At 41.6% G+C, this 21,771-nt stretch overlaps 1 protein-coding gene across 1 annotated transcript in view; it reads right to left on the bottom strand.

The window, feature by feature from the left end:
- insrb (insulin receptor b) overlaps positions 1 to 8,808 on the bottom strand; it is a gene marked incomplete at both ends in the record, with an annotated part of 68,794 nt that extends 59,986 nt beyond the window's left edge. The window contains one exon of the mRNA XM_079221124.1: positions 8,715 to 8,808. Within this exon, the coding sequence (XP_079077250.1) occupies positions 8,715 to 8,808 (94 nt within the window). The remainder of the gene's footprint in view (positions 1 to 8,714) is intronic.
- Between the last annotated feature and the right edge of the window lie 12,963 nt (positions 8,809 to 21,771).

A 21,771-nucleotide genomic window follows, 5' to 3' on the forward strand; every position in this document is an offset into this window, starting at 1 on the left:
GCTTTGCATTTGGAGTCCTAAAGGCATCTATATTTCAGTGACGATGTTGAGTTTTTTGTAGAATATTGTTTTGTTCAATATGGTTTCAACCTGCAAGTGAACTCACCTGTACTGTATTCTGATATGCAGTTTGGGGGAATTCTAGTTTGCTTCTATGAGAATCAGTTTTGATGACCCCGCTCTAGGACTTTTTGATTCCCAAAACTGTAAATTGCGTTGCAGCAGTTTGAGAAAAACGCCGTTAATTTCTGTTAACCGAGCTATTAAAATCAGTTTGTGAATTGTGAAGAGGTTGACTGTCCCACTATAAAGTAGCTCAATTGACTTGAACTAAATGCTTTACAGTTTGCACAAAAAGTGAGCTGGAGAGATGTAGTCTGGCTTGTAGCGGGCTGTTAGTGGGTTTGTTATTACATGTATCACTGCCAAAGAAAGCTACTGTTCAATAGATAAATCTCCCGAAAGCAGAAACAAACCAGCTAATAAAAATCAATTAACAGTTAATAAAAAACTCCTAATAAAAATCATACAGGCATACATTCTGTAATTAAATGATTACATTTACTGCTTGGCCAGTGGTTTTGTGAGGCATGGCCAGATTCTCGCCCATCTGGTTTCATGACTACGGTGGGTGAAATGGTGCGGAGATGGACAGAGCTGTACGGTGGGCACGTAAAGGAATCAAGAAAAGAGGTGCTTTGTGTGCCCTCCTTCTGTTCTGCAGGTGGTTTCCATCTCCCTCTACATCTGCCGTAGCGTTGATGAAATGCATTGATAACTGTGTTTACGGTACAGGAGCGTAAGGAGCATAAGGAGCATAAGGAGCGTAAGCAACGCTACACTTTGCCCGTCTTGAGCGGGACTTCTGCGGATGTCGGTGATCGGTGAGCACTGATGATGCAAAACTGAGAAACGAATCACAAGTGGCCTTATGGATCGATTAAAAAGCACTTTGTTGTTGCAGTGAGTCTGGGAGGCTAGTAAGACTGAACTCGCATCAGTTATTGACAGACTGAGATTCAGTGAGTTACGCCCACATAGTACAGGACACAAACTGATTGGCCGGCGGCACAGACATGTTCACAGGTGTAGGAGACACGATCAAGATAAATGATGTTTGTTAACAGTGGACTATAATCCACTGGCAATATATTTTTTTTAAAAGTAAAACATAGAAGCACCTCAATAGTATGCCACTATAGTCTAAGACAACTGTGCCTAAAATAATGATCCTACTTTCTGTCATCAAACATTAAAAATGCATAAATGGAGTTAAATGAGAGTTAAATGCAGTGAATCTAGAAGTGTATTTATACAGGGGAGGAGGGGGAGCACTGCACTACCAGCACATCTAGTGCAGTCACCATAGTAACCCATCTCAGGCTAGTTCATCAGGACAAAAACAGAGCCCCCCACCCACCCAACCGTACACACACACCTCCACTGAACACATTACACATACAAACAGGAGTGCTCGTAAAAGGACACGCAGACGTCGCTAACACAACATGATCAGAACGCTCAATATGACTGGGTGTTCACAATGTGCAGGTGTACATGCTAAGCATCACTTAGACCCAGCTGGAGCGAGCATGCCTAATAAGAGAGGAGAAAGCTAAAAAACTAAAAAAGGGTGGGAGAAAGAGGTGTCAAATGGATTGTGTTCACACCTTTAAGAGGTTTGAAAGAGGAGGCTTTCCCACCCCATACAGAGCAGGATTAGCAGGTGTGTGTGTGTGTGTGTGTGTGTGTGTGTGTGTGTGTGTGTGTGTGTGTGTGTGTGTGTGCATGCGTGCGTGTTTGGAAAACAGGTCTGCAGGCTGTGCGCATCTGCAGTGTGAAAGAAAAACAAATCAGTGGATGAGAGAGTGAACCCTCTTACCCCTGAACGTAAAAGCAAAGGAAGGGAAGGAGGGAGGAATGGAGAGTGAGAGATGGATATGGTCGGCGATGGCGCTCCAGCATAAAGAGGGAGAGAGAGAGATACACAGCTGAGAGAAAAGGCCTGGACACAGGAAGAAGAAGAAGTATCGAATATATATATATATATATATATATATATATCTATATCGAGTATAGAAGAAGAGTATTTGTGGTTCAAATAACAATTTGTTTCACTAATAAAGTCTGTTACATTTTTCTTATCCAGAATGTAAAAAAACTCTCTTCAGAATAATCAATGTTCAAATTTAAATCACTGACAGAACTAAGGCTGGCACAGTTGGTACACATCAGCTATATAGTATATAAATCATTAAAAAAATGTAAGTCGTAGCTTAGCAGTTGCTGAAAAACTCAAGGGGTGTTTAAAATATAAAAAACAACTTTACATTCAGACTTATAGAGATTTAACTCTCGGTTACATCGTTTCCCTGTTACGCTGTAAACAGGAAGCCGTTTCTTCACATTTCCTTTCGTCAGTGAGGTCAGAGAGTCAGAAACAACTAGAAGATCAGTGTCCGACAGACAGAGACGGACACGTTAACTGCTGCGACTGTTGCCCTCAAATTACAGGATGGTTTTGTGAACTGTAACCACCCGAAGCCCAGATACAGATTCCGATGTGACACAAGCATTCAGCCTTCCTTCTACCAATGTAGATAAATCTGGAAACACCGTTTTAAATGTCCAAAGTTTTCTTCACAATTGCTGACATAAATAGTCTGCCATCCACTGAACTGCCAAAACAAAAGAAAAACATTTCTATCTCTTGTTCTGGGCCGGCGCCGGCCAACTGAGCCAGCAGTTTTATATAATATTTACCAGACACATTTACCCCGTTTTTGAACAGTTATTTAGCAAACAACGAACTGTACACGGAGTCATTTTGGTGCATGTAAATTAAATGTAATAATAATCAAAGTAATAATAAAGCCTAGATCCCATGACAACAAATACTCACAATCACAATCAAATCAAGATACAATCAACCTCATCGGCTTCGGACGGCACCTATTGGATGGTCAAAAAGCCATGATGAAGACAAAAGGATGGACTTTCAGGTTCCCTCACATTGGGACGTGGACGTGACGCCGGCCAGTGTCCGGTTCTGCCTGCAAAAGGCCGTCCGGAAGATCCCTTTGCTGATCCTCTCATTGCAGCGCCAGCTCAACTTGGATTTTACTGTGTGGAGTCACCAACAGTTAAAATAGGGCCGATCCAAACAGCAACAAGGACGATCAAATCAGATTGTTGCGGCATGGCGTAACGTTGCTCTGTGTGTTTGTGACCCCCCCCCCCCTCAACCACATTTCTGTGCAGTGAGAAGATGTTTACAAAAACAGCCACAGTTCTCTGTCTAAGAATGAGTCAGGGAGAAGGGCATCAGCTAAGCTACGCATTGAAACAAGAAGAAATGCAGCCCAGACTAATGCACATAGTCCTACCTCACATACTGTGATATGGATATGACAAAAGCCTTTGATCACTGTTTTGTTAAAGACACTGAGTAGCTTGAATCAATTCATTTTCTATATTTGTTTGTAGTCAGATATGAGGTAATATGTGGCTAAAAGAACTGATCACTCAGGACCAGATATAATCATCCAGCCTTCAGCATGCCTTGGCTGGTATATTTATCTTTTAGTTAGCTGGCTGTTCAAAGCTTGTTAAGAACACTGTACGTTAATAATTATTTTCTATACTTTCCAAAAGCTGAATTCGAAACAATCCTTTCAGACTTTTCAAATCGATTATAAAATGAAAATAATGTCGACTTCGCTCTGGAGCGTCCACCGAAAGCCGACCAAACTGAACACACAAGAGTGTATTCACATGTCGGCTGATGAAACTTGTGGGGATGAAAAGGTCAGGTTGCGCGTTTCATCCTCCAATTGTGTTGTTGGGAAAAAAAAAAACAGCAAGGGAAACACTTGCACACAAATGCAAGCTAAATGTAAAACAATTAAAAAGCACATTGGCAAGTTAGAAGAAGGTGTGAGGGATACATGGAAAGATAAGAGCAGAGGAGGAAGCACTTAGGAAAGGCACCCCAACAGTTAATTTCCTTTAGCAGTACATATTGCCTTCCTGGCCGACACCCAAAACGCAGCACACAGCTGGACCCCCATTGTCTGCAGGCTCTGTGAACATGGACTAGCCAAACGTACAACGGCAATCTGCGTTCAGCGCTACAGATGCATTGTGAAAGCGACCTTGTAGCCCATTAAGGCCGCTCTGACAGCGAGGCGTGAGAACAATATGCAACAATACAGCAATAGTAAATGACTTTGGGACTAATTTTGAATGTACACTGTACGTGTGAAATGATGTGTACAAACATAAAAAAAAATATGGATTCAATGCTATGTTAACACATTCTAATTAGCGACAGGTGTGTTTATGTCTTGATTTTTCTTAAACCGACAACAAGTTGTATTGTGCCAAACGCTCAACGTCGGCAGTAAACATTATTATGCTTTGTGTAATTATCTGTCGTTAAGATTGTTCTGGAAGAAAATCTAATAGTCTAAATGTTGGCCCACGGCCAAAGAAAATTATTGTTTCTGATTTATCATCAGGACAAATTAAGCATAGTCCCGGTCCATAATTTATCCACTAGAGATAATCTGATCAACAGTTTAAAAAAAGTCAAATTGGTACCTAATTTGACAATCAATTAAACCTTCATTGTTATTTGATGGTTTCAGCTTCTGAAATGTGAGGGTTTGCTGGTCTTGTGTTATAGTAAACAGAACCTTTGGGTTTTGGACAGTCGATTTGGACAAAACAAACAATTTGACGACATTTGTCATCAGAGAGCGCCGTCAAGTTTAGTTTCCAGCTGTAAAAGAGCTAATAAATAACAGAGCTAACAGCTAATGTTAACAGAAGTCGCATTGAGTTACATTATGATGACTTCAATCAGTAAAAATGGGTATTGGGGCGATTGTAAATTATAGCGTTATCATGATATGTTGAAATGTAATCTGGCAACGCAGTTTGTGGCGAGAAATTTAAATAAATACACTTGATGTTTTCACAGCAATATAAAATAAACATCAGCGAGTTCTATAAGCAGCTAATAATACATAAGTAAATCTACTAATGCCAGGATCTTTTAAATCAAGAAAATATGTTAATAAAGAGTGTGTTTTTTTATGAAAATAGCCACTACAACTGGCAATAACAACTGGGTACTGTGTAGAGGAAGCTATGGTGTAATTCAAAAACTGGAATTCCGTGTGATGTTTTTTGTGCAAAATACGTCGTACATCGAATGACATCCAATCTAGAATGTAATTCCTTCATTTAGCACAGATTTCTAAAGTAGCAGATAACATTTCTGAGTGGCAGACGAAAACATATTTGCCTGATACAGTGGTATGCAGTGAAAAAAGTTAATTTCAGACTCCGCTATATACCATTATCTGTCATCTGATCTGAACTCCTAAATATCAATGCAAACGCAGGTGTCAAGCAATAAAGACCAAAACTAACTTTACCGGAGGTTAAATTGACTTCTGGAACTGGAATCATTATAATAATAATACAGACTCCCTTTTTCTCTGTGCTCACTGGCCATTGTATCAGCACAATAAAGCCTGCTGAGGTCTCCTTAAATAAAGTACTGGATTCAGTAGAGGGACGGTGACTCTGCTTTAAATTGTGACATTCTTTTTCTCAAACATTAACGCTTGCTAATTTCGTTACAACACAACATCATGCAATTTGTCCATTTGATGAATGGGATGTGTTGTGGGTCAAGGGGGCCACTCGGGGCTCAGGGGCCAGTGCTAACATGCAGCTCACTCTTGAGCCCGACGCTCTGGTACACACTGTTCTCATGCATGACCACCTCCTCCGGACACACACAAACACACACACTCACAGAAAGCATGCACAGTCCGGAAGTGGGCAGGTCAGGAGCTGAGAGATGAGATCCTACAGACAGCACAGAGTGGCTGGGGTGCATACAGATATGTACACACACACACACACACACACACACACACGGACACAGACACAGACACACACACACACACACACACGGACACAGGCACCTACATGGTGGGCCACTTCAAACACATTCCACAGCATGCACAGCATTGTCGGAAAATGCCACTGTGCACTCCAGTGGAGAGAGCCTGAGAATCCAAATGGGCTACAGACAAACTCACGGGGGAATCTGCACTCGTCCTAAGTTTAAAATCAACATGTTACTCCACCAGCATAGTTGGGAAAACAACCATTCAACTGTAGTTCCTGAATAAATGAGACCGCTTTAGTCGTTTAATTCACATCGTCAGGGTGGGAGATTCTTTAGGCTTTTTCAGTCTGTGTGACTTACTTCGTTTCGGAAGCATACCGACTGGAAAGCATACATAACAACACACATGCACACTACCCTTTTCCAACAGAGCTGTGCTTACAAGCCTGAGAGGAACAAGAAGGGGGCAAGGCTCCCAGTTGCACAACATGTTTTTCGCGAGTTCGACCAGGAGACGGCTACTTACTTAAGAAAACTGTTGATAACTGTGACAAACTGAAGTAACTAACAATAGCATTTATAAAAACACGCTTTATTACTTTCTGTGGAGAGCCTTTAGTAGGTCACAGCCACAGCGTGGTTTATATATCAATATGGCTTTCTCTTTCCCATGACTGAGGTGGAGATGTCAGGCAGCGCGTGCATTCAGAATTAAACATTTTAAGTATTTTTGGCGTAAACATCTCAAGAATGCTAAATATGGTCACTTCCCAGAGAATTGAGTAAATCAGGAAACAGAAACAGCCAATAACATAGACCCCACTCCCAGAGAGAGAGAGAGAGAAGAAAAAGAGAAGAAAGAGGAGGAAGGAGGGGTACCAGCAGCCCTGACTCATAAGACCCCCTTTCAGGGGCCTCTGTTCTGTCTGCATACATGGCCTGTGTAGAGGAGTCAGAACATTTCCTTTGAACCTGGCCGCTGGGAGCAATTTTTAAGTAATACAACTCAAAATTTGAACAGCTTAAACCTTTAAATAACAAACAAATTGAATACAAGATACAGAAAACACTGGTTTATTAACGGTTTCATTAGGCTGACTTGTTCCCTAATTTTAGACTGGTGTAATAGCTCCCTTGCTCTACCATGTGCACTAGGTCTGTGTACTGAAACACTTTGTGGACTTGTGCAACACATCATCTAAAAAACACTGAACACAAATCTCAAAAGTACAAATGTAGGTGAAAGGTTAAACCACTAATAAACCCAGTGTTATTTCATTAATTTCAGTGAACTTGTATTGCAGCTACTCTTTATTTACAATTAATGTTTTCAATTGAAGCCGAGTTAACACTAAGTTACCACATGGTCAAATTAACTGTATCTCATAACATTCGCTCCCACTGTCAATACCTTATAACAATATAACAGATTGACCCATACAATTTGGTTAATTATTATAGTATTTCTAAAATTTGGGTCAATCTGACATTGCGAACTTAAAAGTGTAATATCATATTTATCCCGTGAGATAAGAATAAGATTGTGGGTGATATGTTTATACCCGTAAAAAGATAAACTGATTAAAGTGCATTTCCTTCATTATATGAATGCTTTAATACAACAGCAGCCAACAATAAACACACCTATTCAAAACAAAAACAAAAATGTACAAATCATCCCTCCACTAATGTTATTATGACGATCTTATTAGGTTGTTTACAGCGGGAATATTATCTCCAGCTCTCTGGTAAAGCAGAGCAACTGTTCATATTACTCGCTCCGATCTAAACCCTAATTCATTGATAACAATAACAAATAAACACCACCGCAGGAAAGAAACCCTCCGACGAAGAAGACGCCCAATATACTATGGTGCGATCTGCTCCAGAGCAATGTAGGCTAATCCAGCACCTATAAAGAGACTTCTTAGCGTCGGCGGCTAATTTGTTTACGTTCAGGCTGCAGTAGCCGTGTGTGTGTGTGTGTGTGTGTGTGTGTGTGTGTGTGTGTGTGTGTGTGTGTGTGTGTGTGTGTGTGTGTGTGGTGTGCGCGCGCGTTGTTTTTGATGCGTGTCTGTCGCCATAAGAGGCCTAGCTGCGCTCACAGGGCCAATCCTGCTACTCCCAGTTTAGACTCGCTGCAGCAGACCACACTCGTCCAGTTACAGAGACTAATCTGGCCCTGGGGCTGGCGCATCCGACACAGGCCGCTGAAATGTGTACCTTTAAGAGACGGCGCGAGGGGGGCGGGGATATTAATCAATAATGTTACGCAGAAATATAAATTATTATCGCGCAGCTATAAGCGTTCGCGACAACCGAAATTACTAGCTCCCCTTAATTAGACCCGATGTGGAACTTTTACGCATGCGCCAGATTGAAGGCAAGAGCCTCGTGACTAAAATCGCATTCGTAATTGATGAATAAGGAAGAATAATAGTACAATATTCGGGGCAACATTAGCCACATACTATTCCACAGGAGACTTAAAACCGTGTCGGTGATAAGACAAACTTACTTCAATGTTCAAACAGTATTGTTATTGTAAATACAGTGTGTTTGGTATGTTTGTTATCTTTTTTCATCCTTAAAATTGTAGTTTATCCTCATATAGCAATAATCATAAACTAATTTAGATTCTACACATGTAAGATCCCCAGGTATCACTTTGAGTAACAACTCAAACACATGTGTTTATATCGAATAAACAAGGAAACAGTAGAACATGTGTCATGACAGACATATAGCCACATTACTGGGAAACGTTTTAAAAGTCAATACTTACTTTCTCCGTTTGTTAGTCCACACTGGCATATAATGCAGGTGCCGATGATAAAAAACACAATTTGTGCTCGCAGCTGTAGCGTCCAGCGTCTCATGTTGACTTGAAGATAAGTTGAGCTCACCTCTTCAAGCTTCTTAAAAAAAAGAAAAGTTGGAATATCAAAAGTACTTAACAAATTCCTAAAAAAAATTAAGGTCCAATTGATTCAACGTGCCCCCCCGTGAACCGGGGGGAGCGATACATTTATGATGATTCTCTTCCCAGCCAAGTTTGTGATGTCGGCTGCGCGAGCCTTGGAAAAAACGCAGACCACTAAATAACGTGATCTTGGATTCTGACAACACATGTGCGAGTAAAAATCGTCATTTTCCATAAGTGGAGGCGACAGTCCACGTTCATGTGTTTAATGTCGGTGCTCCACTTATTCAAGAGAGAAATAACTATTAGTATTTATATCCCACGCGCAATGGGGGCTAGTTTGGAGGTCCCCGAAGGAGAACCAATGGCCCCGGGCTCATTCTCAGTAATGCGCTGCTCCAATGAGGGAAGACCCACTTAAAAAAAAAAAAATTGGTAGGAAATATGTTCCTTATGCACAGCGTTCACAACAGCCTCCTCTTCGGCTCCTCCAGCAGAAACGAGCCCAAGTTATGGATCTCGCCAAAGGTACGGGAGCTGGCAGGCTCTTTGCGCGTTCCTCCTTTGAAGTCCACAGGTCTTTATGTCACCCCCTGTTTGCTTGTCTTCTCAGGGAGCTCGCCCTTTTAAGACAGATGGGAGCACATCCCAGGAAACTCCTCCGAGCAGAGAGCTACGTGCAGGAAAAACGTGCAGCGATACACAGCTTTCCCCACGACGACCTTCCTCTGAACTCCGTCACCTCCGTTGACCACCACGCCGCAAAACGACGGCGCGCCCGTAAAACGCCAAAAACGGGAGGAAGAAAACAAAGAAGGGAAACTTGGGGGAGGTAAACGTTACTTATTTCCCATCTCCTGCGAAGGGGCAGGACGAACCCGACCAAAACGGCTCCGTTTAACCTGCACGTTGCTGTGAAGTGAAGGAACTCTCCACCACGCCGCCCGTTTCTTTTTCTCGGATTATCGTGAGCTGAAGGGGGGGAAACACACAGCTAACGTGAGCTAGCTAATCCAAAACAAACGAGCCTTCGGTGTCGGCGATAGAGTTAAAGAAATACAAATAAAAAAACACACACACACACGCGCGCATTGACAAAGTCGGTATCCCTCGTCCCGGGTAGTGAAAAAAACGACGAGGTAAACAAACGTAAAAAAGACTTAAAAAAAAAAAAGACGAGCCAAGTGTTAAAAACTTGGATTCCCGTTCCGTTTAGCGGTTGCTCTCCCTCAGGTTCCCCCTCTTTCCGTCTCTCTTTCTGCGAGTCTCTCCACCAGTAAACAAGTCCTGCCAGTCACCTCAGCTGGGCCACACATGGTCTGCGGGAAAACCCGGAGCGGACTCTCCACGGCAGCCAAACCCGCCAGGGACCGGATCCGGACTGTCTGAGCCGGCGCTGCCTTTAGCGTCAAAACACCGGCGCTCTTTGTCAGAGGCGGGGGAGACACATCAACGTCTTGTTAAAAACGGGAATAGAGTAGAATAAGATTGAATGAAAATAAATGCGTCGAGCAGAAGATCTCCTTATATCACGCATGTGTGTTCAGATGGAAAATCACCTGCTAAATTGTCTCGTTATTGCTCACCACACAGTTATAGATAAAGGGAAGTTTCAAATTTTTTTTCTGCTGTTTGTTGCATATTCTAACAGAAAACACAAAAGTCCTGCTGTAATTAACATTTTAAGGCTGCAGGCCAACACATATTAGGATTAATCTCCTGATAATTTTCTCAATTAATTGTTTTGTCTACAAAATGTCACGAAATTCCCTGTATGATTTCCGAAAAACCAACAGTCCAGAACCCGAGGATTGTGAGTTTACTATCATATATATATATATATATATATATATATATATATATATAGTATGACAAAGAAAAGCAGATAATCCTCACATTTGAGAAACTGAAATTCAAGATTGATTGCTATCATATCTTGAAAAATTAGAAAATAGTTGCAATTTCCTTAATTGATCGACTAATCTTCTCAGCTCTAACCAGTTTTCATATTTTTTATTCTGTTTGGCTCTTGTCACTTATTGTTTTGATTATGATTGTGTATTTGGTTGAGAAATCACTATATAAACAGTCTTTATCGCGTTATTTCTCTACCAAATACAAAATGTACTTATATTTATTATCATTTGAAGAATCGCCTTGATTTAAGTTCAGCATTTTCAAAATGACTGAACAAGACTTTCATTTATTTGTAAACATATCTTAAGCATCTTTATGCATCAATGTATTGATTGCTTATCGCCCAATATAAGTGTCAATACTAATATAGTTCATATATATATATATACAGATATTGGCAAAGAAATTTGATGTTGTTTTTTTTAAACAATTATTTTCAGATGAATTTCAAGCAGCATAGAAGCAGAGAGCCTTGTGGCCAAAACAACTTGGCTCTGTGTCATGGAGCAGCGTAAACAACGGTGCACACCGCCTTGGCCCTGCAACCAGGAAGTGAAATACCCGCCTGCAGTAAGGAAGGATCACACGCTTCCCTCATATTTGCATAGTAATTATCCGTATATTAAAACCTGTTCTATTGATAGAATTTAACAACACACAATACCTGGGAAAGTCTTGCCTACTAGCACCTTCAGGATGGCTGAATCCATTCTCACCTTAACGTAGGACCAATAGAAGATAATAGAATAGAATATAGTAGAAGATTTGCCTCTTGTTGATCACATAGAGGTGCGGTTTGTATGCTTGGATGGATACATACTGGTCTACTCCGCTAAGAGCTTGTTGAGCAGGCTTGTTAATCTGAGGAATGTTGTTACCCAGTGAACGGAGTAAATGAGGTCTTAGTGAGATTATATGTCACAAGTCTGAAGGACTAAGGGTTGTGGAATCTAGTCAAAACAGATCTCTTTGTGGTAGTCACGCTGTCTGACGCCAACTGAAAGGCACACACATGTAGTCTCTCTCCTCATATTCTCTAAACACACACTTGTCCCACTTCCTCTCAGGTGCTGTGCATTACACCACTTCCTTTCCTTTTTTTCCGTGGGAGTCGAGGAAGTCAAGTGAATGGCTTTTTATCCCACTAACCTAACTGGAGTGCTGCTTTGAGTCTACACATGCAGCACTTGTGCGGCACACAGCCGTTGTACTACGACTTCATTTCAGTAGGTGGCACTAAAAATAACTCCAGCCAATTCACTTCCTCCAAACGCCAAACCGGGACAAAGGGATGCAACGTCGTGAATAAATAGGATTAAATTCGACCAGAGAAAAGTGCAGGGAGATTTGGGCGATGTCAAATAAACATAATGTGGACCTGTTCGCATGTATATACAGTTCTCTGCGGTAGAGATTCATCGCTTCATATAATGACTGCAAATTAATCATTTTAAACTGAGCATGAGTGGTCATTCCTGAACATCTTTTTCTTTCCCACTAGTTCTGTAACTCACAAAGGCAGTATTCTCCACTGGGAACGTGGATATTGAAAGGCCGCAGTGCCTGTCATGAACATGTTGACACATCTCTTTTTATCACAAGCTGTGGGGCAGATTTGGGACGTTTCCACCTGGTATCTAGAAGTTGATTCAAACCGGAGGATGTGCAGATATGTGACCGACGCAAACATGGGTGACAGTTGAAGAAAAAGCTGCAGGGTCAGCACTCATTACTTCAGTGAAAGCTGTTCCTCAAACTCTCGATGTCCCAAAGTACATCTTTTTGTCTTCTGGCAAAAACAGCACACGTTTATAACATTGTCAGCAGTGGCACAACAAAATATATGCATTTCCTTTCACCAAGCTCATCTTTTGTTTCTTCAGGTACACCAAGGTATTGAACATATATATAAGAATCAAGTCAAAGTAATAACTAATAGAAACATCCTAAAGCAGGTGAGGAAGTCTGTCAGGTACCTCTATAAATTACAGACATGAAAAACAAGAACTAATGAGGGGACATAAAAACCTAATGAATGCAGATGCTCCCATACAGGGAACAATGAGATGCTCTGATCCGCTTTTTCTTCCCTGTTACCTATTACAATACCTCTACTCAACAAATGATGCCTTGATTTAGCATCAGCCTCATCAAGCAAGCAGCAGTCAGGTGACATACAACAGCTCCATGGAGAGAAGCAGCAATTATTAGTACAGTCGGATTCCACACACCCAAATTAATGAGTTACAAATGCACACATTTGCATTTCCCCCTCCTGCCTTGCAACATAAACTCCAACAGTAACTCCGACTACATATTCTGTCTGTTTTTCACACACGCATGCACAGATCTAAAGGGCAAAACAAACTCCCGCTCATTCTCTCTGCAGTCGCCTGTGTTGCAGCCTGTAATGGAGGGATTAATACATTTGAATGGAGAGTCTCTTTCCTTTGTTGGCATGGAAGGCTCAGTAATTAGCTGCCTGGGGAGCCAGGAAGCAGGAACCTCCGTTCATCCTGTGTGTGTGTGTGTGTGTGTGTGTGTGTGTGTGTGTGTGTGTGTGTGTGTGTGTGTGTGTGTGTGTATGCGTGAGGGCATCTGTGGGTGTTTATGAGTGTGAGATGTCCACCAAGGAGAGGGTCATGAGCTTAAACAGACAAAATGTTCCTGGATTATCCTCTTCAAACGGCTCCCCGTGTCAGTGATTTACACTTTAAGCACTTGCTGTTCCTGCACCACAGTCCCTGCAGCTAGGACAAACAGACAAACAACAGTGCCTCTCTCTCTGTCGGATTCCCTCGTTGTCTCTCAATTGCACCATGCAGTCACACGTGCTGTAGGTTGTCATTAAAGCAAGAGGGTCCACACGTATTGCTCTCATGTGGAGGAAATTCACATCACTCCTCTGCAAAAAAAGGGAAATTACAGGAACACACACAACAGTATACGCTGCATACACATTAACTATAGCAAAAGGAAGTTATGTTATATCTGCAGATATCTACATTGAATCAATGAATTCCCTTTTTAACTTTCAGAAGTGAGTCTCAGATGCTAAAAGCATCCTACTGTAGCAGGACTGTGATGTGGAACATGATCTGCTCTTCTTCCTGTACAGGTGCAGCATGTTTGGGGGGGTGTGTGACAGGCAATCTTTTTCAGATTGTTAGCTAAACTGAGCTGTTTAATTTGATAAACAGTTTACCTGCAAAGCGCCACTGTGAGCACGTCGTTAGCTTTTAGCTCGCCTCAAAGAGCTGCTAGCATAGCTGTAGAGTCTTAGTCCTGTTTAAAGTTACTTATCTGTGTGATGCATCTTTGTACTACTGCTTCAGTTTACTTTCGTGGGATCTATTCAGTTTAGTTTATCTTACCTTGTGTACATATAGTATATATATTCTATCAATGTATTTTTTTTCCTATGTATATCAAGCATCTTGGACAACAACATTTCCTTGAGGATGAATAACTGGTCCTAGTTTGTGAATGGGATGGGGTGGAGCTGGATGGAGTGAACTTGTGATTCAGGGGATTCGGGTGACGTGAAGGAGCAGCAGACTCTGATAGGAACAGTGAGGAAGATGAAGGAAGCTGCTGACTATAATGTCAGACTAAGCCATTGATGAGGAAGACTAAAGCTTATGGAAAGAACACCGCGGCCGGCTCAACACTACGATTATGTGCCCTATGATGCGTTCAGTGATCCGATAAATCTCCCACACAGACCACACAACTCATGTTGATAATCCCTGTTGATAACGGCTGCTTTTCAGGTTGCCGGATTGATCCACGAAGTCTGTCTGTCTCTATTAGTCTCTCTCAGTTTGATCAATCACCTCTGCCATTAATGAAAATGAAGCCAAGGGTACACTGTGCCATCTATAAAGCAGCTTGATATGCATTATGGGGGATTTATGAATCACAGAGTGCATACTGTATGTCAATCAGCCTTTCAGAGTCTCTTCCTGTACACAGTCATGCGTCCACATGTTGTAAGATATTTAAAGCACTGTATCTGCTTTTCCCAGTCTCCTTTGTAATTTATGCTCCTCAAGGCGTACGATTCATTGATTTATTACCATATGAAGAGCTAATACATTCTATGTAATCCAGGAGTTATATTATGCTTATAGGGGAGATACAAAAAATATTGTCTCCTGGAAAGCCTCTCATTTGATAAGATGCTGTAAAAATATTACAAATTCACTATTTACTCACTTTTATAAAGACCATGTATATGTGCCAGCAGCAGCTAGTGTCTACAACTAAACCATCATGTTCATCCTCGTCAGAACGCCACACAATCAAGAACGTGAAAACCCCAAAAAAAGACAAGAAAAGAAAACCAACATCAACCATTCGTACATACATCTGTAAACTTGTCTGATACTTCTTTTTAAATTGTCTGATATTTTCACTTTGTTTAATTTCTGTCCTCGTCCCATTATACAAAATGCTGCTTATAGTAAGAGGCGGTTATGTACAGTACATTTCTCTGTCTGTCTGTTTTGAAATGAAGTACTCACAGCAAACGTGACAATGGCCACTATTTCAACGCATACTCTTGTTCCTGACACCTACTTCCTATGGTTCTATATGTCACGCTCACCAAATTCATTCTCCAGCCACTTTGAAGATAAAGTGAGACATATAGCAGTTTATTTTCGAAAGGAAAGGTTTGACTTCCTCTTTCAGACAGCTTTATCTGTGTCCCAATGTCCTGAACTAGAGGACCCTTCAGTAAACCCGGCCTCCGCCCCTGTTACTCACCGATCCATCATGTGTGCTGTGTGTCCTTTTGAGTTCACCACTGGTCTTTGTGTGAGACACTTAACCCTGGGTCACACACACACACACACATCCCAGAGAGCCTTGTTTTCCCACACATGGACAACGACACACTTATCTATAAACAGATTAGAACGTCAAGGTCACCTCTGCTGCCCACTCCTCTCTCTCTCCGTGCACAAACTCTCATCACCTTCTCTTTTTCTTCACACTATCAACTCTGAATTCAACTTCTCCCCTTTTCTTTTTCCTGCCCTCTGTGTCTTCTCCTCATTTTCTCCTCCTCCTCCTCCTCCTTATCCTCCTCCTCCTCCTCTGCTTCCGTCCTCCTTTGCTCCCTCTATTTGTTCTGTTTCTCACACTGATGGGCGGTTCGGGGGGCCATGAGGCCATGTGCAGGGCTAAAGGATTAGCTTTATCATTGATAAGGAACTGGGGTGGAGCGTTGCATGGCGAGCTTGAACCTGAATGCCCTTCCTGAGAGGATGTGTCAGTGACAGCTTTATCCACATATAGCAACACACCCAGAGAGAGAGAGAGAGAGGCACAGTAAATACATAGGACAGTCAAGGTCAGGTCAATGTCACAGCTCCCCGAGCGGCAAGGGCTCAGAGGGCAGGCTTTAATGAACATCAGACATTTGCGCGATATAGCTCGACAGAAGAGGAGTCAATGAGTGAGTTGAGGGTCATGCCTGTATTAACAGTAATAACAGCAGATCGATATGTTTTGTTGTAGATGTTGGGCTTGTAGTTTGTTATGGGGTCTGTAGTGTTTCCTGTGCTTGTATAGTAAATCACAAAGTGGTCAATTTGTCTTAGAATATGGAAAGTAAACAAACTCTCAATACACAGAAATTGCATTGTATTACAGAAGCAAGTGGAACAGAGATCAGATTTGACCTTTTTTCACTTGTTTTATTAAAAATAACTTATGGAGTCTAATAATTGACCAAATCATTTGTTTTTTCAACTAATGATTCGATGGATGTAATTGGCTGTAGATGCAGTCATTCTGTAAAATGTGTAATTTATAGTTTTCGATTGTCAACCCCGTTCTTGAACTGCATGTGAAAACACCCACAGGGTGACTTGTGAGTGCAGATCAGAGCAGGGATCAAAATTCCTAGGATTCCAGTGACACAGGGACCCGACAATGACCCTCTGTGTCCTCCATGAATGGATATGTGCACTGCTCTCAGCATTTAAATATTCATCAATGCACTCTGAATCCATGAATGATAAGGAAAGAGCAAGAACATGTTGAAAATGTGTGGATTAAACCTGGTCACTTATCAAATTTCAAACATGCAATTGAAATGTGTTTGCTCTCAACAACAACCTATAAGTAGTGTATAGCAGAAATGTATCATAAAGGGGGGGAAGTGAATACAAAATGGAGTTCACCTTACAAAAATAAACCAGAGAGGCTGCACACAGATCGACTGAGACCAAATAAGAGAAAGGGGAAACACCTAATTACTTCCTGAGAGCGAGGCATGGTTGAGGAACAAATGCAGCAGCATTATATCAGTGTTTAGAGAGGAAACACGCCACCCATCCTGGACGTTAAACACACTACATCCAAGGTGAGAACTACTTCTTGTGAGAGGACCAAAGACAGACAGCAGCGTTCATGACACCATCAGTGGCAGGGGAGCAAGAGACTAACTGCTACTCGTAGATATAACATAGCTCCACGTCTGCAAAGCGGTCCACCTCCCCCCTTGTGAATCGTCTCTTCCCCAGAGAAAATTTAGTAGCAACATGGCTGCCAAACAAACTGCCCGAATCCTTGATTAGTTTCCTCTTCCGTCGGCCTTTTACTATTGTTATTGACCCTGTGGAGAGAAGCCTAAGCACTGCCCCCGAGTTCTTGTCAGTTGTTTGACAGAGAGGTTAGAGTGTGTGTTTGTGTGTGGCCTGTTCTTTTCCATCCCGGAGGAGCAGACGCGGGGAAGCCATCAAGGCTTTAACGATTCCTTCTTCCCAAGTCCTATTTCCAGCCCCAGCCCGGGGGCATGCTCCTTCAACATCCTGAGACTCAGGCCTGACTGACCACAGCGCTGCTCTGTGACCCCTGGGGGCCAGTGCTCTGCATGCTGAGAATGGGAGGAGCCAGGGCGGGGGGGCCCGTGATGTGTTTTGAAACTTCCCAGTGTGACAATAATAAAAACAGTGTTTGTTTATGTTCTCACAAGGAGAGGGATGAGGAAGTTGGGGATCAGAGTAGTAGGATGGGTGTAAAAGTTCAGCGAGGGGTCTGGGAGTCAAAAAACAAACTGTCGCTTTAGTCTTACGCAAGCTGGAATTATTGTAATGTAGTGGCATTTACTTGACAGAGTGCAAGTGTTTGTGAGTGTGTGTGTGTGTGTGTGTGTGTGTGTGTGTGTGTGTGTGTGTGTGTGTGTGTGTGTGTGAAGATTGCATGCCTGAAAGAGGCCGGCTGTGTGAGAGTACAGTGTGTCTAGTCACTATAAATAACCCACAGTTTGAAAACATGTGGAATAAATAGCCCAAATTAGGACATAATTTGAGAGTGTGTGCAAAAATAACCAATTCCATCAAGCATGCAGGCTGAGATTAGACAGGGGATGATTGGGAACATGATGCAACTGTATCAGCAGGACATGTCCCTGCATTTATTTAATAAAGTGTACTTAGTTTAAGTAAAGTTTAGGTGGACACTGTTCTTTTTCCTGTGACAGATTCATTGTCACAAAACAAAACAAAGTTTGGTTTCTTTTATTTATTTATAAATGTTTTGAGTCAAAATATTATAAATACTGGGGACAAAACTCCCACTTTTCATCAAACAGTCACGCTTTGCTTTGAAACTGTTTACATCAAACAAGCCTTCTTATTCCAACTTATTCTAACGCTTTGTCAGACTCCTTGGCGTCACTTTTCTAACGCACTGGGTAACCCTGCGCGCGGTCGCAGCAAACCACGGGTTAACGCTGTGAATTCAAACAGAAACATCAGGTTTGAAATAAGTAGGTAAACTAAGTAAAACGTGAACAACATAACGGTAGAACAGAAGACATCTCACAAACGTCACTAACGTAACATTCAAATTGACTCAGCAATACTTTGGGAAACAAACACTGATCTCCTGGTCTCCACCTCCATCCCGTCTCCAGCATCTTCATCCCACCTTATCACTCCAGATGTGTCTACATTGTAGTTATCTTAAAGCCTGGTGCGTTCCCAAAGGGAGGCTTGTGCATCTGGTATCAAACACCGACGGGCGTGACAAAGTGTCGGTCTTTGACGCCCTGGGAACGAGAACGAGCTGGCAAACAAGATTAAGAGTCTTCAGACCTGCTGGCAGCTCATTGAGGCTTTAACATCAGTGTTTAACAGGAAGTATATTTACACACAAACACAAAGAACAGCGGAGGTTGATGGGAAGGTCAATAGTGTTGCAGGTGTTTGGTCATAAACCAGCACATTGGATCGTTTTGGACCGTCCGACTGACGTTTTATTTGGTGACTAAAAGCCTTCTGGAAGAGAGTTTTGTAGATGTAACAGAGATGAAGCTGTTTGGCCACAATGACAGGAGGTATGTTTGGAGGAGGAAGGGTGAGGCGTTGCATCTGTGAAGCATGGTGGTGGTGGGGGAGTCAGGCTCTGTGGCTGTTTTGCATCACCAGTGGAGTTGGTGCATTAATGAAGAAGAAAGATGAATTCTGAGTTCTACAGGACAAAATCAAACCTTCAGATAGACAGTTACATCTGAGATGCTATTGGATGGTTTAGAGATGTCTAAATCAAGTTAAAATCAAGCTTTTGGTACGGTCTTCCCAAAGTCCTGACCTCAATCCCACTGAAAATATGTGGACTGCCCTAAGAAGTTGAGTCCATACAAGAAAACCAATCAACAGAAGAATTTAGCCAGAAGCTTGTTCGTGAAAAGTGATAACGGACATGCAATCAAACACTAGCTGTGATATTGTTATACTTGTAATTAATAATTATAATCAGAATCAGAACCGTTTATTGCCAGGTATTAGTCATGGCGGATGGTTCATAGCATTAGACAATAAATCCCAATACTCTCACAACACACATGTCCCTTACAAGTATATTTCATTTTTGACTTTACTTTTCAACTCTCTTCAATCTTTGGTCTTCCGTCACGTTCCGCCATGTGTATTTCTGATTTGTTTTGAGTGGATCGGCTGATAAGGATTTGAACAATCCTGAATCCTGCTCATACAACAGGAGGGTCGGGCTCTAACCCGTCAACGTCAATCACTGAACTGATGTTGAACATTGCACGCCACAGCATAAAAAGCAAAGGAAAATGTAAAAGATGTTCTCACTTTCCCTTAGCAACAGCACAGTTAGTCGATCATCCCACTGACTTGCAGCCGCCATGGAGAGGGTTTAACCAAAAGACCTCTGAGCTACTAAATAAAAACCCTCCAACGCCAAGCTTAAGCATTACAACTGCAGGTCGAGGTTTCTCACAACCTTCTGCCTGGTGCTGTGATGTTTAATTCAGCAGTAACCAATCTCTCCATTCTCGTAGCTCGTGCTGCATTGTGCGAGGCATCGAGGCAGAGAGGGGGATACAGGGGAGAGGGGGAAGAAGGATTGGGTAATCAGGTAAAACTGGGAAAGAAGCTGAGCGATACAGGTAAATAACAGACGAGAGATGCAACGTCAGCATCCATTACAGCAGCAGTGGTCGAGGCCAGCGTGACATTTACTGAGGAGTGCAATATTCACACCAGCCTGTGCACAAAATTACAAAAGACAGAAAAGCAACTGAACCTGCTGAGGACACCATGCAGGCCAGCCGAGGACCTGATCATATTAGTGCGCTCAGTGCAAAGGAAAGGTTTGTCTTAGGGGGGTGTTCATCATCAGCAGGGATGAAAGAAGTTTGCCAATTAGTTTCTAAAGTAAAAGTAACAATGCAACAATTTAAAAATAATGCATTCATATCTTACTTTAGTAAAAGTACAGAAGTATTATGCGTCAAATTATAGTAGAGTATTAAAAAAAGTATACTGTTATATTGTTATCATTCTGGATTATTGTTATTGGTGTATTATTGTAAAAGGAGCATTTCATTGTTGTAGTTGGAACAGATTTTAACTACATGATTTACTACTGGGTATTTTAATCTTTTTAAGTAAATTTATTTTTAATAAAAGCTGTAAAAAAACCTGTATGATTATTGTAGTGGAGTAAAAAGTCAAATATTTTCCTCTGAAATATACAAGTATAAAGTAACTCAAAATTGTACTTTAGTACTTGAGTAAAATCTGAAGTAAAAACAGAAGATTAACTGATATCTTACTGTACATTTAAATTATTGTTCCTCCTATGTGGAGATATGTTTCTTGACTATGAAATATATTCTTCACTCAGTCCTCTTACATTTTATTTATGCTGTAGAGATGCACCGATACTAATATTACTCGATCGGGAATTGGTGGCAATATGCCGATCTGGTATCGTATACATTATTTAAATAAATAACAATTCGGTACATTTATATCTCTGTCTTTATTTGCTATATTTAGTTTTAGACGAGTGAGGAGGTTCATTCATTTATGAATGGCTTTGTATTGAACTGAAACACAGTGCTGCGGGCACAGTGCTGAGCCTGCTGCACAAAAACCATCCCCTTCATATTCCAACTCATCAAATTGTGTCTCACTGGTTTCCAGGAGCCTATAGCTCTTTCGCGAGACCTATTCTATAGCTGAAGATGCTCACTATTGTATGCATCCTCTTTCCCGTCTCCCCCGCTTATTTAACAAGGGGGGAGGAACAGAGAGAGAGAAAATAATAAATAGTTGCGTATAAAGAGCTGAAATTAGCCTGACAAACAAGCAGCTTCACTATTGATCTGGATTGGTTGGAATATGATGGATTTGAGAGGAGAGCACTGTCTACTCCACTTTTACTCATGTGAAGGCAGGATTAGTGCACTCACAAAACAGGGGAGAAAACATGATCGAACACAATATGTTATATTTACGAAGTAAAACTCTTTGTAACACAGTAAGAATCTCTGGTATTGAAATCATAAGATTCGCTGTTTGGGCTGCATTTTCTCAGAGGCTACACCGAGAACGCAACATGTTGCAGGAGACCTTGGAGAAGATTTTTTCGCCAAAATGTGGCACTTTTGTATTTGTAATTAATGAAGATCCATCTGGTTGGCCTTGACATACCAACTGAGTGGACAAAA

This window comes from Taurulus bubalis (assembly GCF_910589615.1).
Source record: "Taurulus bubalis genome assembly, chromosome: 7".
NCBI lineage: Eukaryota > Metazoa > Chordata > Actinopteri > Perciformes > Cottidae > Taurulus > Taurulus bubalis.